General features: G+C 43.1%; 2 protein-coding genes and 2 pseudogenes across 3 annotated transcripts; 1 reads left to right on the forward strand and 3 right to left on the reverse strand.

Moving 5' to 3' along the window:
- Positions 1–2,015: 2,015 nt before the first annotated feature.
- LOC136502313 (uncharacterized) lies at positions 2,016–3,388 on the reverse strand. Of its 2 annotated transcripts, none has more exons than XM_066497763.1 (3): positions 2,962–3,388; positions 2,766–2,884; positions 2,016–2,660 (listed from the first exon to the last, which is right to left on the reverse strand). In XM_066497763.1, the coding sequence occupies exons 1-3, from the start codon at positions 3,323–3,325 to the stop codon at positions 2,268–2,270; spliced, it is 876 nt and encodes a 291-aa protein (XP_066353860.1). In that variant the 5' UTR covers positions 3,326–3,388; the 3' UTR covers positions 2,016–2,267. The 2 variants fall into 2 exon arrangements, with proteins under 2 accessions (XP_066353860.1, XP_066353859.1); XM_066497762.1 differs by having other exon boundaries at positions 2,956–3,388.
- Positions 3,389–3,865: 477 nt separating this feature from the next.
- LOC136500997 (uncharacterized) lies at positions 3,866–5,831 on the reverse strand (annotated as a pseudogene).
- A 340-nt stretch (positions 5,832–6,171) lies between these two features.
- On the reverse strand, positions 6,172–7,734 carry LOC136502312 (uncharacterized). Its single transcript, XM_066497761.1, has 2 exons — positions 7,638–7,734; positions 6,172–7,500 (listed from the first exon to the last, which is right to left on the reverse strand). Exon 2 carries the CDS (start codon positions 7,378–7,380, stop codon positions 6,346–6,348), a length of 1,035 nt encoding a protein of 344 aa, XP_066353858.1. The 5' UTR covers positions 7,381–7,500; positions 7,638–7,734; the 3' UTR covers positions 6,172–6,345.
- A 241-nt stretch (positions 7,735–7,975) lies between these two features.
- Positions 7,976–16,930, forward strand: part of LOC136499929 (histone-lysine N-methyltransferase ASHR3-like) — a 9,937-nt pseudogene continuing 982 nt past the window's right edge.

Here is a 16,930-nt window from a genome sequence, read left to right on the forward strand (position 1 = left end):
TCTGGTGCGTCGCAGTGCATAGAACCATATAGAATTTGTGGCAAAAAAAAAGTAGAAATCCAAGTGCTTACTGACAAATGCTTGACAAATAACATCTTAATGAGCATAGAACTCAGGAAGTCCTCACAAATATATTTTTTAAAAAAATCAAAATGCTTAATCTGCCAAATTAAGAACGACACAGTATGTTAAATTGCTAAATCAAGAAGTACATACGCGAGAAGCAAGCCCAGGAACAATTCATATCTCCTTTTTTTTTTTTGAACAAATACTAATATCCTGTAAAAGCCACTAAGTTAGCCAAAGGCATGTATAGCTAAAATTTTCTGGTACAATAAGATGGTTCTTTTGAAAAGGAGCTTCATAACCATAGCAATGAGAGAAGTACCGTATATGTTCCAAAATTCTGAACTATACTTTAATATGCCAAATGACTCAAGAGAGGTATATCATGAAACAGTGAAACGAATGTGCCGGCAACCTTGCTAGTTCAATAGTTTTTTTTTTTATTTTCTTAACACGTAGGAGAGCTGGATTTTTTTCTCTCGAACATGCTACTTAAATAGTAAGTTGCCACCTAAGATTTAAAATAGAAAATCATTCTGATGAGAACTATGAAGAAAATTCCAATGCAACTGAGTTTGCCATTCAATAGGTGAGCTCCATGATGTGTCACAAGCAGTAAAATCAATGCAATTAGTATAGAATAATTATTCACTTGAAGTTTGGGAATAACGCACATCACGGTTGTGGACAAAGAATATATGTAAATTCCAATGGTTGAAGTGATCAATGCTAGGACATATTTCTGATCCTATCTACAAATGACAGTACCAGAATGAAACACAGATCATGCCACTTTTTTGGAAGAACTGATGCCGCATCTCAAGCTGACTTAACACTTAAGATATAAATATTATATCCAAACTCATGGGGTCTGAATTTACGATATAAAAAAAACAGGCACTATGTAATACTTAAATAACTAAAGAACCAGACATATAACAACATATATGAATCTGCCTTTAACTGGATATCTATAGGGGTGTTGAAAACTTGAACTGTAAGAGCTGACTACATGCCAAGCATCCTTTGGATATTGATTATTGAAGCACTGACACTATTTCAAGTGAATGTCTAACTCCTTCAGCTAGAAACTAGACATTTTCATATGGGAAAATTGGTTCTGTGAACCAAACATGGTTGCAACTTGCAACACAGGATACTTTATGGTATGGTCCATTATACTGTAGTACACGATTTTCAATTGACAACCTACTATGGCATATGAACAACTTGACACTACCATTGTTTCTATTTACTTTTTTTATGATACTACTGTTGTTTTTCATGAAGTGAAGGCAGTTCCAGGATCAAGAAGGAATTGAAGACTATGTTCTGCAGACATTTTGTGCTATAACCAGAGTTATACTTTAGCAACCTATGAAACCTCTGGTTTTTACAAAGTCAGACTGTAAACATATTATACCTTAGTGATGCCAAAGGATGGCTAGTCCAGTTGGTTAACTGAGATATGCTAGTCACTCTAGCGGCACCCTTCAGGTCCTGAGTTCGACTCTCAGTGGGAGCGAATTTCAGGCTGAAGGTTAAAAAAATCCCCTCGCCGGCCCCGGGTGCCAAAGCACTGGTTTAAAGGAGACGGCCCATCTCACGGGTTACGTCTCCCAGTCAAAGTTCAGCTAGGCGCTAGGCGGAATCTAGGCGCTGACCCACTGCCTAGCGCCTAGTCGGGAGTACTCGGTCCTAGGCGCTCCTAGGCGTTTTCCTAGGCGTTTTGGCAATATAGCCATAAATTATATATATATTATGTATATAACTACTATATATGACTATATGAGTCACAGTAATGAGTAAGTAGAAAAAGAGGGCAGTAGACATATCTAATTCCTAGCTGGCTTACTCTTGCTTTCTTGTATGTTCCTAGCTCCTGCCTCCTGCAACACATTTTCACAGCTAGTAGTTAGTAAATTAGTCAATAGACAGCTAGTTGGTCATCCAAAAAAAATAGAAAACACTAAGTTGTGACTTATCTGGATGATTTCAGCAGCCTCCCATCCATGAGCACACCATATCAGCAGCTGGTAATTACAATACAAGTGGATAGGACAGTAATACAAGTGCACAACACAATTTATAAATAAAGGACAGCACAAGCACATAGTTGATAGTTCCCTCACTCACTGTAGTTCAATACAAGCTGCACAACACAATTTATAACTAAAGGACAGTACAATACAAGCTGCAGTTCATATTTCTTCGTCACTGTAGTTCACATCCTCATCGTCATACTCTTCTTCTTCAGACTCAAAGTCTTCTCCTTCATAGAGCTCCCTCACTCTTGCACTTCTACGCAGCTCAAGCTGTTCATCTGCTCCCACTGCCTCTCCAATGACAGACCAATGTATCCCGGTACCTTCCATCTCATCTTCCTCCCCATCTCTAAAGTCAGCTAATGCACAATCATTCCCACCCTCTTGGAGAAAACCTTGAGCTTCAGTTGTATCACTAGACTGAAGTATCTCAGTGATTTTGTTTGACTTCATCTTTTCTCTCTTACTAAGCAGCTTGGAGTTGAATTGGATATACACCAGCTTGTTGAGGTGGGTTGTAGTAAGCCTATTCCTCTTCTTAGTGTGTATCTACAATTTAAAAAGAGCATTCTCAGTTCTACAATTAAATTGTAATGCTGCTGAAAGCCTGAAACATGTTCATAAATCATAATAGATAGGTAGTTAGGTACTAACCCCTTCAAACCCACTCCAATTTCTTTCACAACCAGAAGAGCTTGATGTCAAAGATAGGATCCTTGTAGCCATCTTCTGTAAAGCTGGTGTTTCATATCCATACAGTCTCCACCATGATGCTGAAATAAAAAACACCTCTATTAATTTAGAAAACAGCAAACAACAAACAGCCATGAGCCATAGGAAGTACCTCTACCTGGGTTGTAATCAAAGTTTTCAAAATTCCTAGCAAGCTTCTTGCTAAAGGGTCCTTCTCTATTCTGAAACTTCTTTAGTTCAATGTTGGCAGCCATATGCTGCATGTCCTCATCATGATAAAAAAATTTCTCAACACAAGATATAAACCCTTCTGATATTTTGGGCTGATCAAAGATTGATGGGTCACTATAGCTATAGTGAGGATTCAACAAATAGGCTGTCAAATGCAATGGAGAATCAAGTCTTCCATTCATCTTCTTGTCAATAACAGCTATTACATCCTTGAACCGAGCCTCAACATTTTCAAAGGCCTCTTTGATCTGTCTCTTTGCCTTTAGTAGTTGTCCATAAAGGAAACCCATGGATGGCCTCACATCCCCATCAACCAAACGGAGGACTTTGACCAATGGCTCAAAAACAGTCAATGTTAGCTTCACATCCTTTCAAAAGCTTGGACTCAATATAGTTGTTGTTGCCTCTTTTCCTTTCTTTGATTTCACATCCTTCAATGAGTCCCACCTACTATGAACCACCATCTTCCTTAACTGGTCCTTCTTCTCTTGCATGCTACTCAAAGTGAGAAAGTTTGAAGCAAACCTAGTCACTCCTGGCCTCACTACCTCTTTCCCCTCTGTGAAGTATCTCAAGCACTCCAATGTCCTTGTGTGGCCATAGACAAATATGGTAAATGTCTTTGCTTGGTCAACCACTTTCTTGAACCGAGTCAAGTTGCCAATTCCTTGGAGCATAAGGTTGATTGTGTGAGCTGCACAAGAGGTCCAAAATATGTGTGGTCTCTTCTCTTCCAATAGCCTCTTTGCTCCCATGTTGTTAGAGGCATTGTCAGTCACTACTTGCACCACATTGTCTGGACCAATCTCTTCAATTGCTTTGTCCACAAGATCAAAGATGACCTCACTGGTATGTGAGACATGTGACATCTCCTTAGAGCTGATGAAGGAGGTTCCATCAGCACAATTGGTGCACAGATTCATTATGCTTCTCCTCTTCCTATCTGACCAAGCATCAGTCATAATAGAACATCCATTTTTCATCTTCTCGGCTTCACGCTCCTGCAGCAAACTCTGGGTTCTTTCATATCCTTCTTCCAGCAACTTCCCTCGCAGTGCATCCTGAGTTGGAGGTACAAGTCCTGGACCAAACTGTCCAATTGCTTCGCATATTTGCTTGAACTCATCATTATCACATGCATTGAAAGCAATTCCTGCCAACACAACATTGAAAGAAGCATAATTAGTGTTCAGTACATGAAAACAACATCTAATGAACTTTGAAATGTAAAAACAGCATAGTATACTAGCAATTTACCATGTGTATAGGCCCATTTTGCAATGTACTTATGCACCTCATTGGTTCTTTCTTTCCAAAGTTCCTTGTTCAGCTGTTGTTGCTTCAAAGAATCAGACTTGGTAGCTTTAGGATCAATAGCACGTGTCCATTTGTCAATGGGTCCTAATTTGTGGGGCTCTGAACTTCCAACACATGTAACTTCATCTGAATCTGTTCCAACCCTAGATACATGAACTTCCTCTCTAATTTCTAGCTCACGAACAGTCTTCTCCTCCCTCTTCCTTTTTGCATCAGCTAGTGCCTTCTTGCACTTCTCTTTAGCCTCCATAGCCTGTGGTGTTCTTGCTGTGCATTTCTTCACATTCTTTCCTTCATGAGCCAAATGCTCCTTCAACCTATGAATCCCTCCTCTCATCTCCTTGTCACAGAGCTTGCACTTCACCTTGTCCTTGTTGCTAGCATCAACAAGAACACCATACTCCCATCCAACATCATCTGAGTTCCTTTTCAGGAGATTAGTTGCCTCAGTGCCTGTTGCATCTAGTGCAGAAACACCTTGTTCTGTCGACATCCTACATTCAAATTCAAGAGTTCAGTCATACTTGTTATAACTTATAAGTAACAAATTCAAGAGTTCAGTCATACTTCTCAGAATCCAACTTTATTTTGCTATGATTTTGCTGCAATGATTCTTGCTAAGTTATAAGTAAAATGACAACAATGCACTGGTAAATCAATAAATCATATCCATTCATGACATATACATAGATCCACTAGCTGGATCCTAATTTCCCAGAAATGAGACAATATTTCTTATGTCATAGTGTCATACTCATGATTTTCATGACATATACATAGATCCAAGCATACAGTAGTGCTGCCGGCATAGTGTCATACTCATGATTTTCATGTCATAGTGCTGCCGGCATGGGAGGGGAGAGGAGCATGGGAGGGAAGGGAGCTCACCTTGGGGACTTGGGGTGGCTGGCGGGGAGGGGTTCCAGTCGAGGACGAGCAGGACGGCGGCGGCGAGTCGGGGACGAGCTTGGACGAGCAGGGGAGGAGCAGAGGAGGAGCAGGACCGGCGGGAGGAGCAGGGGAGGAGCAGAGCAGAGGAGGAGCAAGACCGGCGGGAGGAGCAGGACCGGCGGGAGGAGCAGGGGAGGAGCAGAGGAGGAGCAGGGGAGGAGCAGGACCGGTGGGGAGGAGGTCATCCGGCGTGATGGACCTCGCCCGACGGGAGGATCAGGACCGGCGGGGAGCAAGGGAGGAGCAGAGGAGGAGCGAATGGCGCCGCGCTCCATTAGCCTCCCGCGCCTGGGTCTCATGGCCACGCGCGGGCCTGGCCGCGCGGGAATTCCTCCCGCGCTCCGATTTGGCGCCAAATCGGAGCCGCCCTCGAGCTCGCGCGCCTACGCGCCGCGTCCGCGCTCGCCTAGCGCGCCTCCGCGTCGCCTAGCGCCGCCTCCTCGCCGCCTAGCACCGACTAGCTCCGCGACGCGCGACTAAGCCTCTAGTCGCGGCGACGGGCTTCGCCCAGCGACTAGGCGCGCGTAGTCGCCGCCTAGCCGAACTTTGCTCCCAGTGTCGGGCCGGGGCCAGGGTTCGGAGGTTTTCTCGGCCTATGTGAGAAGGCCTTCTTCTTACGTATAATGCCCAGGGGGCGGCTTGCCCCTCCCAAGTTGAGTTTTTTTTAATAGCTTAGTGACAGAAATCATCTCATTGTTTATTGAGAGAATAGATTAGAATTGCATCATCCACATTGATTATGATATAGTGATATATTGTAAGGGAAGCACACAACAACTGTTTTTAGTTCTTTAAAGTTCGACATCTCTGCATATCCGTGAACTGCCACATAAAGAAAAAGGTCAACAGCTTCCACAAATTACAGGAAGGCACCTTTTATTGCCATAAAACATAACTTACATCCAGGGTAATTGGACAGACAAGTATGCATTGCATACAGCCAAACCAAACTTTTTATTGCCATAAAACATAACTTACATCCAGGGTAATTGGACAGACAGGTATGCATTGCATACAACCAAACCAAACAGCAGGTCCATTCCTACATCCAGAAGGCTACAGGAGAAAACGACGAAAGATGCTTTGACACTAGATAGGAGTATGTGGTGCGGCCAATGGTTTGCAGCTCTCCCTTGTGACTGTACTTGAGGCCGAACATGGTGATATGGAGCATGCAACCATCACAGTCACCAAAGGCGTCCTCATACTCCAGTTCCTCACGCACCACACACTCCACAATGCAAAATCTGGAACCACCCATGTACGTCAGAGTAGGCCCACGAGCCATGTCTTTTCTCCACAGCTTGTCCTTGACCATCTTCCAGTCCGGCTGCATGGAACTTGTGCTGCTGTGGGAGATGACTTGGCAGTAGCAAATGCCACCATCCTTGTGAAGCCCAACCCATGCATCCAGCTCACTGTCAAAGAAGCCTTCATGTCTGAAAGGCAACGCCCATTCCCCATGGTACCTCCACTCGCAGTACCTGGTGTCAAAGGAGAAGGTCCGGTCACCTATATGCGTTCTGTGGGCAGACATAAAGATGGTGTGTCCATCCGGGTGAAGAGCGTAGGAGACAATCACTTCATCCGTCTTGAATGGTGGTGGGAAAGGCACGCTTTGCCATGACCAATCCAAAGTTGGGGTTGATAGACGCAGACCCTGCTTGGCGCCGGCCGTGGACATCACCTCAAAGGAGTGCTGCCTTTCGGCAAAGAAGTATGCGAATGCATACAGCGTATCGGCGGCAGACACAAAGTTGTTAACGCCACCAAGTAACGGATCCGGGAGGCAAGGGCTGGTGGCCAGCGCCGCCGTCTCCGTGTCGTAGACGAGGGTCCCGCGGTGCCGGTTGCTCACAGTGACGATGTTGCTTCCAAGGGCGGCAAAGCTCATGGGACAACAAGGCACAGGTGCCACCAGCCGGGGGACGGGGGGCTCCCAGAGGTGAGGGTCGGCAGCGTCGATCTTATGGATCGAGAAGCCCTTGGCCCAATCATCCAGCACCAGATAGAGATGCTTTTGCTTCTGCAACCTCTTGCCGGTCCCCTGTCCCTGCTCCTGCCGCCGCTTGGACATCCCCCCTCCGACAATTTTGTGCTCCTCCACCGAGTTAACCAGATTCAGAGGTCCCGTTCCGTTCCTTACTGGTAAAGATTCGATTTTTCGTTGCAATCGAGATGTCTAAAAGGGCCAAATCTGCCAATACATCGAGAGCAGCTTAGGATGCCTTTACTTATGGAGGCTCAGCAATGCTTGCGCCAGGTAGGGCTCCTCCCCTCTACCTAGATGTAATCGAATTCGGAAATTAAACCGTCCAAGTTGGGGTCACGTACCTCCGCCGAATCCGAGCGTTCTAGCGGCCTGGAGCAGAGTTGTCGCACGCCGTCGTCAACTTGCCCTCCCTCCCCGCGTGCGCGATGGCGCGGTGCGTGGGTGCGAAACCCTGAAGATCTTGTTTCCTTAAGAAGGCCAATGCCTTATTTGGGCCTTTCCAGTTGTAGCCCATCACTGCACACCCTAAATGGACCCGAATAAGCCCAATAAACAAAGGAAACCGACCAACCCCGCAACGGCATTTCCCTTCCCTCTTCTTCTTCCCGCCTCCCTCTCTCCTCGACGCTCCCCTCCGCAACTGCTCGAAGTTTCCAATCGCGCGCGCCGTGCACGGAACCCTAGGCGGCTAGGCCCTAACCGCCCCATCGCCGTCGCAAAGGAAATGGGGGCACCTCAGGCCGCCCTGGCCTCCACCTCCGCCGCGCCCCCGGCGCAGCGGCGCCGTTCCACTCGTCTGATCGATCCCCCGCGTCGGGACGACGATCAGGATCAGCCCCCGTGTTCCGAGACCGCCTCGACGTCATCGCAGCCCCAACGCCCCTCCACAAGCCTGGTCAGGATCCGGCGGCGGGTCTCTCAACCGTTCCCACCCTCGCGCGCGTCTACGCCACCGCCAGCGGCCGAGGCGGATGCGCCTTCTTCATCCGGCGCGGTAACTCCCCGCCGCTCGGTCCGAGTCCAACTCCGTGTCCGCGGCCTCCCCTCGGCGTCGTCTTCCTCCACTCCAAGGAGGCGTCGCAGGTCCCCTACGGCTCCCCCCGCCCACGTCGATTGGCGCGAAAGCGGAGGATTGGGGTAAGGAGAAGGCGGCGTCCGGTGCCCCCGAGGAGGAGTGCGTCCTTCCTTTTCTCCGGAAAGGCGCCCCAGGAAGGTGCGTACATGGCTGAACGAGTCTCTCTATTCCGTATTTGCCTTTCTATATTGTTTGTATGCAAGGTGAATTTTGGCCTCTTATGGTGTTGTTGCGTCCGAATTGGCCCTGAAACAAACGCTCTATTCGACTCCTTACTGGTCTGTTTCTTTGATTTGGTCACGGAATCCTGTATTTTGGTTTCGGGTAAACTGGGGTGTTGAACACACTTGAACTGTTGATATTATCAGTTTTGCTCGCCCAATTCTACATTCAAGCGTTGGGACTGGACGTTTTTCTTGACTTGTACTCACAATATATTCGCGCTTGATACTATCTTGCTAAGATATGAAATGAAAATGTGACACCTGATTTCGTCCATACTTGTACTATGCAATCGCTAGTTTCCCCATTTCACCATTTCCAGGATCGTATTTCTTGTTCTCTGTTTAGGTTTTACACGTCCTAGAATGTATAGTAGTGCTAAAATATATGAAACACTTCATGGAACGCAACTATTCAGTAATATACCTCCATTTCACTTTGGATCTATGCGATCCTTTTGAATTCAGAGAATGCTGCTTCTTCTGTTCTGTTCTTTCATGGTAGATCAAAAACTAGACTGTTCTTGATGAAACTAGGTCCTGGCAAACATTTTGTACCATACAGTATAATGGGTGTTGCCGTGCAATGGGTGTGCATTTGCAGCTACATACTAGTTGATTTCATCTAAGCATCTACACTTCTGTACTGAACTGTTTTGACAAGGATAAACCAAAAATTATTGCGGGTGCATTATATACATTAGATTTCTTAATGTTTCAGGAATCAAGAGTTTTGGATCTCAATGATGTTGAATTTTGAGCAATTGTAGCATTACTGTACAGTACTGATTAATTTGGGTTATCCATAAAGCATCATGTTTTCTTTTCGTGACAGATCGACCAACATTTACTGAAATTGTTCTTGTTCCTGGCACCAATGTAGAGATGGTTGGCTTGTGATATAGACAATTACCAACATGGTTCATCCAGGAATTTGACAATTGCATTATTAGGTGTTTGTCTATCTATATAGAAAGGGATGAACAATGGGGATGATGGTCTGATGGAAGGAAAATTTGTATCCAGTATGTAAAATGTAAAAGGTCAGAGGACTCTGGACAAAGGGCATCGAGTGCCATTATAGACTTATATTGTACCATTTTTATAAGTTCCACAATAGGGGAAGAAAATCCATGAATTCGGATAATGAAGATATAGTGGACTTGGAGAATTAACAAAATGGTCCGACAGTATTAATTCAGCAGAGTAAGGACTAAATCTCCATAGGAGCACCACCGCATGACAATAGGAATTGGGAGTAGAATCCACCCTTTTAGCACAACTGTACTAAGGCAGCCAATTGCATTTCCTTGTAAGCTCGTTTGATTAAGATTGAGGGGACCACTATCGATGAAAGGATAAGGGAAAACACAAAGACAGTGGTAGAATTCAAGTGTTTCCCACAGGAGGAGAGCAGAGAATTTTATTAGAAATAAGATACATGGAATTTTTGGTTAACTTTTGTATATTCAGAGTACACCCAGTCACCCACATAGAATGAGAAATTAATGTGGTTTCTACGCAGGTATGAGTGTTGGTCTATAGACTATAGACAACCTGAATAAACTGGGTTGCATTGAACATGGCAGATTTTTCTTGGTTTTCCTAAGGATATATACAACTTTGGAATGTTCTCTGGGCGATAATGATATGAAAGTTTGCTGAGTGTCTGATTATCCAAATGCGATAGAATTGGCAGGAGACCATCAGATAGCATTAGTGGTAATAATGGAAGAGTGATAGAAAGAAGGTTGGTCAATGAATGATGAAAAGATGTCAAGAGTAATAAACTTGAAAGGCTTCTGGAGAAAAAATGTCTTCACAATTCATACAGTACTGCTCTGGTGCCCTATGTATCAGATCTAATCTTGATTGGTAGAAACCGTGCTGTGATGTTCTACTCATTTACTGTAAAAATAATCTAAAAGTCTTTCCGATTTAGGTTGAGTGCCTGATTTGCTCAAAGAGTATTCTGCCTGATGAAAAGATGCAATGTTCAGTTAATCACTGTGATGTAACTTTGCACAAGGCTTGTTCAGAAGAAACTGATGGATGCTGCCCTCGGCACGTGAGTTGTCTGAAACCAAGCTTTAGGTCTAATATTTCCTTTCATTTCATTCATAGCCTTTCAGTTTCACTTTTTTTAGTTTTAATGAGTGTAGTCAGGATATATAACTGAGTTGTGCTTTCTTCTGGTCAAACAGCAACATGTTTTGTTGACCTTATGCTGACTTTGAAAGTAGTAGTGTTGGTAGGTGCTGTGATGGAAGACACTTGCTACAGTTATCTTTCCTTTTTAAAATTCAGTATGTGCAACCTCTCATAGACCGTATTGGGCAAAGGTTACCCAAATGGAAAGGAAGATGGCTTAACAGAGCGGGATGCCTCACTCTAGTAACCTCTGTCCTCTCCTCCATGCCAACCTACCACCTGACAGTGTTTCCTCTGGCTGCATGGGCTAAGAAAAAGATCGACAAAATCAGGAGATCGTTCTTGTGGAAGGGGGAGGAGAATGCCAATGGCGGACACTGCCTAGTTAACTGGCAAACAGTTACCAGACCAAAAGACCTCGGTGGTTTAGGCGTCCCTGACATCGATAGATTTGGGAGAGCCCTCCGGTTGTGATGGCTTTGGCAAGAATGGGTGGACGATTCCAAGAGCGGCTCAGAGCTTCCATGTTCTGATGATGATCGTCTCCTCTTCAACTCCTCAATCATTATAACTTTGGGGGACGGTGCAAAAACTAAGTTTTGGCACCACAATTGGCTTGATGGACAAGCTCCTAAGTACCTAGCCCCGAACTTGTTTCGCCTAGTTTCAAGGAGAAACCGAACGGTGCAACAAGAGCTCCAGAACAACAATTGGATGCACAAGCTAGGAAGGAAAATCACCTCGGCTGTTCACATAGAGGAGTTTGTGTCCCTTTGGATACGAATACACGATGTGCACCTACAACATGGCGTCCAGGACAACATCATCTGGCGATGGACCAAGGATGGGAATTACTCCACCCGCTCGGCCTACAGAATTCAATTCAAAGGCTCACTCGTCCACTTCCGTGCGGATTTGATTTGGAAAGCGCACGTGGAGAATAGATGCAAGATCTTCGCCTGGATCTTAGTGCAAGATAAAATTCTAACGGCGCAAAACCTACAAAGGAGAGGGTGGCCACACCAACAACAGTGTGTGCTGTGCAACAGTCCATTAGAGACCACCCTCCACCTATGCCTATGTTGCCCTTTTGCAAAGGCGGTTTGGGATCAAATCCTCTCGTGGGAAAACTTCACTCAACTTCAGCAGCAACCACAGGTAGACCCCACCCATATCAGGTCATGGTGGGAAGAGGCGGTGAGGAAAGTGCCAAGATCTGAGCGTAGGCGGCTTAACGGGGTAGTAATCTACACCTTTTGGAATATTTGGAAAGAGAGATAGAAGAATCTTCGACAACAAGATAGAAACGGTGCCGCAGGTAGCCGCAAGGATAAAGGAAGACATAGAGCAAAGGAAGAGAGCACTCGCTTATGTTTAGCTGTTCCCCCCCCCCCCCCCCCCCCCTTTGGGCCGCGCATGTCCCTTCTTTACATGCTTGTGGGGATTTGAAACTCTAATCTCGAGTGTCCTTGCTTGTACATAAACTCTCTTTTCCTATCTTAATTGAAAGGCAGAGCTCCTGCCATTGCGTTCAAAAAAAAATTCAGTGGTCTTGTCCTAAAAAGATACTGTAAGGCAAACTACATTTCTGTTTTTACAGAAAATTGGCAGAGGCCATTTTTTAGGTCAGCAATACCATGACATACTAGGGATTCCTATTTTTTCCTCGAACAGGCAGGTTTCGATTGATTTTTTTTTTTTTTGTTCTTATATAAGTGCTAGATAATTTTTCATGTAACTAACAATGGTTTATCTTCTACTTTTTAACTGCATAGATTTGTTTTTGCTGCAAAAGGAGGACATCTAGACACCGCATACAACACACAATGCCTGTTTGTACTGAATGTTTACTAAAGAACAGGATGATTGATTCTGAAGATCTTTCAAGGAAATGATTTGTTGGAGTATTTGGCCATCAACAAGTGAGGTTGATGCCATGCTGCATCCACGTTATTTTCTGCTTTGTTTTCAGTTACTCATTACTCATATATATACATATGTTGTTAGCATCGTCAATGCCTGTGAAATGAAAAATATAAGATTGAATGGTCCACAAGGAAATTATTGAGACCTTTAGTCATTATTATTATCAGCTCAGCTATTGCGTTAAAAGAAATTATCAGTTAAGTTAATCCTATATGATGTATGAGAACTACATCTTAGCTCTGTGCAATACCAATAAGATTTGTCAACCAGAAACCTATTAACCCTATCTGGCAGCTGAACCATAACCCCTCAAGAGAAGATACGTGTTACTACAGTAGCAGAACATGGGTTAGACAATTTCGCACTTTGCTTAATATTTTATTATTAGAGAGTTCACAATCATAAAAGCACTTGTATTAAAATATTCGAGCCAAAGGGTGCCTAGCTCTAACGGTTAGTTGACCCAGCGGCACTCCTCAGGTCCTGGGTTCGACTCCTCGTGGGAGCGAATTTCAAGCTGAGGTTAAAAAAATCCCCTCGTCCTTCCCCATAACCAAAGCACTGGGGGGGGGGGGGGGGGGGGGGGGGGGGCCACCGGCCCAATTCTCACTTGGGCGACGGAAAACCACCGTGTAAGGGTGGGGGCGGGGGTTCGGGGGTTTTCTCGGCCGGGTGAGAAGGTCCTTCTTCTTATTTGTAATGTTGAGGGGCAGTCTTAACCCCCCAGTCGAGTTTTTTTATTAAAATATTCGATGATGAAAGTTATTGGCTGTTGACATGATATGTCTTTAAACCCGTCCATGTAGTTTATGTAGGTACTTGTACTAGCAAAACCATCAAATAGATCGGAACTTTCAAACCTGATAGCTCATATCACCACCACCCATCGTCTAACCAAGTCATTTTCCCTTTTTTTATATTTCGGGGGGGGGGGGGGGGGGGGGGGTGTGGAAATCCTATTTTCATCAATAGGAACAATAGGAAGGAGAGTTGCCTATCATTCCATTAAGGAGAAGACAAAAATAAATTAGAACACACCCACCATCATTGTCACACACGCACACGCAAACCGGAAATAAATGCACCTTCTACATTAAACCACAACTTAACCCAATAAAACCATCGGTTTATTTAATTGAAAGGCAAAAAACACCAGTTTATTATCCATTAGCAACCTCTAGGTGGGCAAGACCTCTAGTGCCTGCAAGGCTCCAGAGGCGTGCCTCTTCAATTCCTTCCATGCATCTCAGGCACTCTGAATGGCTAAGACAGTTGCATACCTACATTTATAAGTGTTTTGCATCATACTAGCACTTTAAAAGTACTCAATATATTGGAACCTTCTTTGTGTATTATCAAGGTTGAATGCGTGTTTGTTAGACCTTTCTTTTGCAGTAAGCTTTGACACTATTATTTTGTTGGTAATTTTGCTGATGTTATGATATATGCTTCTTACAGGATGCTGGCCCTACAGATGACATAAAGGTGATCGATATCTAGTATCATTTGTTACATTGTTATTGAACATATTAGAACCTTTCCAGTTTTTCCAAGTTATAATAATAACTTCTTTGCAAGTTTGTCGCTCAGATGAGGTTGGATTGATGCACAGTCAATCAGTCATTGTGTTAGATTCTTCTGTTTTTGTTTTCTCTTCACTGTCAATGTAATTCTTATAAGAAAACTTCAAGAATGAATTTACTATGGACATTGCAGTTGTCTCTTGGCCTTTTAATATTGTCTCTTTTCACGTTTTGCAGGTCATGATTTATTTTAAATTGTTTGATTTGACTTACTGAAATTGATCAATGTACAGGAAGCCTTCCGGCGCTTACCTCTCCCTTACACTGACCAAGAGTTCAGTATTGACCCTATTAATAACAGGATCTGGAAACTGAAAGCGAACCACCTCCATATGTACATATTAAGCACAGTATCCTTTGTTAGCTGTAAATTTAATATTTGCGACTATATATGTATCTCATGTTTGTTAATTATAAGTTGTAACCACAGCAATTGCCATTTCCTTAATGAACGAAGATGCAATTGACGTTTCCTTAATGAACTAAGATGTTTATGTTGTCAAGAAGAAAGTGACGGTGATGCAATTGAAGGTGGATGCATCAGCTGTGACCACGACTCAACCTGTGAAAGTAGTTGTTCCTGCAGGTATTTCTTGTGCTCACTACTCGTCCCATTTCTTGTGCTCAAGATTGTTGGTTATTTTCCATTTTTTTTATCTGTAGTGTCAAGTTTTTATAGTCTAAATAAATCTGTTTCGTAAATAAAACACATATCATTAGGGCATGAATGGATTTCTACACTCCAATCGCTGCACTTCTTGTGCCTGCTGAGTATTTGTAATTTGTAGTCTACAGACTGTTGTGTTATCTTGTACGTGTTCATTGGATATAAATGCAGATATAATATTTTCTATGATATGCTGAATTTTTATACAGAAATTTAAGACTGTTATTGCAGATCTTCAATGTCCAGCTGCTCTTTGTATTGTCCTTGCTCAGTTAAGTGCTCCAACAAACCATTTCGCAGAGAGAAAAAGATAGAGATCATTAAGGTAAGGCCTTGGTGTTCTCAAAGGGCTTGGCTTAGTGATATTCGTAGAGTACAAGTACAGTGTAAGTACTCTACGAATATCACTAAGCCAAGCCCTTTGAGAACAAGTGTCTTCCTTCTCTATCGATGAAATGAGCACTGTCTCGTGCTTGTTCATTCAAAGAAAAGTAACACAAGTGTCCCTTTATTTAACTATGTTCTTGCTTAACACGAGAGTCAGTTCTCCAACAATAAAAGATCATTTTTACTGTTTTCCTTATTTAGCCCAGTTTTTTTTTTGTTTGGCACATCTAATTATTTGGACTACCAAGTAACTACCTGATGGTCTAATTCTGTAGACACAGCAATGTGGATGGGGCGCTATTGCGCTGGAAACCATTGGGAAAGATGATTTTGTGATAGAGTTTGTTGGAGAAGGTACAAGGGCTCTTCAGAGTTTTTTCTTTTGTTAAATATATGATGCAGTTTATTCAGTGCTCTACTTATTTGCTGTTCCATTTGCTCGCATGGACTTAACAGTAGCACTATTTATGTGAAATTTTCTTTCACATGAGACATGTCAATTTGAATATATGGGAAGTGTAGGTGGTTGTTCAAACTGAATACTGATTTTTCTTAAGAGGAGTACATTGTAAATTACACCAAAAAAATTGGGTTCATTATTTTAGTTAACCACCAACCAGACGTTCAGCTTTGCCTTAAGCTGTGGTTACGGAAGCTAGTATATGTAGTATCCAATGAATTCCTTCCCTGATGTGGTTTTTTGCATATTGTGACTATCTTTCAAACTTATGAATGGCTCTTCAGGATAAAATGTATTGAGGTTCCTTCCAGAGTACCAAAACTGTCTCACATACCTAGTTTTTTTTCTGCAGCTCTTGCAATTTGTTTGCTATTTTCTCCTGACTCCTGGGATTTTTTATGATACAATGCTGATTATTGAAATATTTTCTTTAATGTTGTACTCCATGCCTTCCAAATTATAAATCATTTTGGCTTTTCTGGGTACACAGTTCGCTATGTCTACAATTTGGAATGGAGGTAGTAAAACATTGAAAATTTTCTCATTTCCTAAGCATGATGCTATTAGAATGAAGAGCTTTTCATATGTTAGAACTTAGAATTAAAAGCTAGGTCTTATCTTATCCACAAATTCATAATTGAAGTGGTATGCTTTAACAAGCTGGTTTATATGAAAAATAATTGTATTAATGACAAGGCTAGATTTGTGCTGAAATCATATTTCCTTTTAATTTTAAATTGCACGTTTATTCTAAAGCGCACACCATTTTTCATATTTTACCTTTAACATCGCCCTTCAGTTATAGATGATGCAATGTGTGAAGATAGGCTTCTGGATATGAGACAGCGCAGAGATCAGAATTTCTACATGTGTAAAGTCGGCAAGGACTTTGTAATTGATGCAACTTTCAAAGGAAATGCTTGTCGCTTTTTTAACCACAGTTGCCAACCTAACTGTCGGCTGGAGAAATGGTAAGAACGTACTTTCCCATTTTAATATGCTATGGTGGCTTTGTGTTATACTGATTCAATAATTTGTTCAATTCTTTTTTAGTTAAATTGGTAGGAAGTACTATCTTTTTCTTTAAAATGTACAGCTTGATTCAAGTTTTTTTTGTTCCTGCCAGGCAAGTTGACGGCAAGACAAGATTAGGCGTGTTTGCTT

Source organism: Miscanthus floridulus, chromosome 13 (assembly GCF_019320115.1).
Source record: "Miscanthus floridulus cultivar M001 chromosome 13, ASM1932011v1, whole genome shotgun sequence".
NCBI classification, from domain to species: domain Eukaryota; kingdom Viridiplantae; phylum Streptophyta; class Magnoliopsida; order Poales; family Poaceae; genus Miscanthus; species Miscanthus floridulus.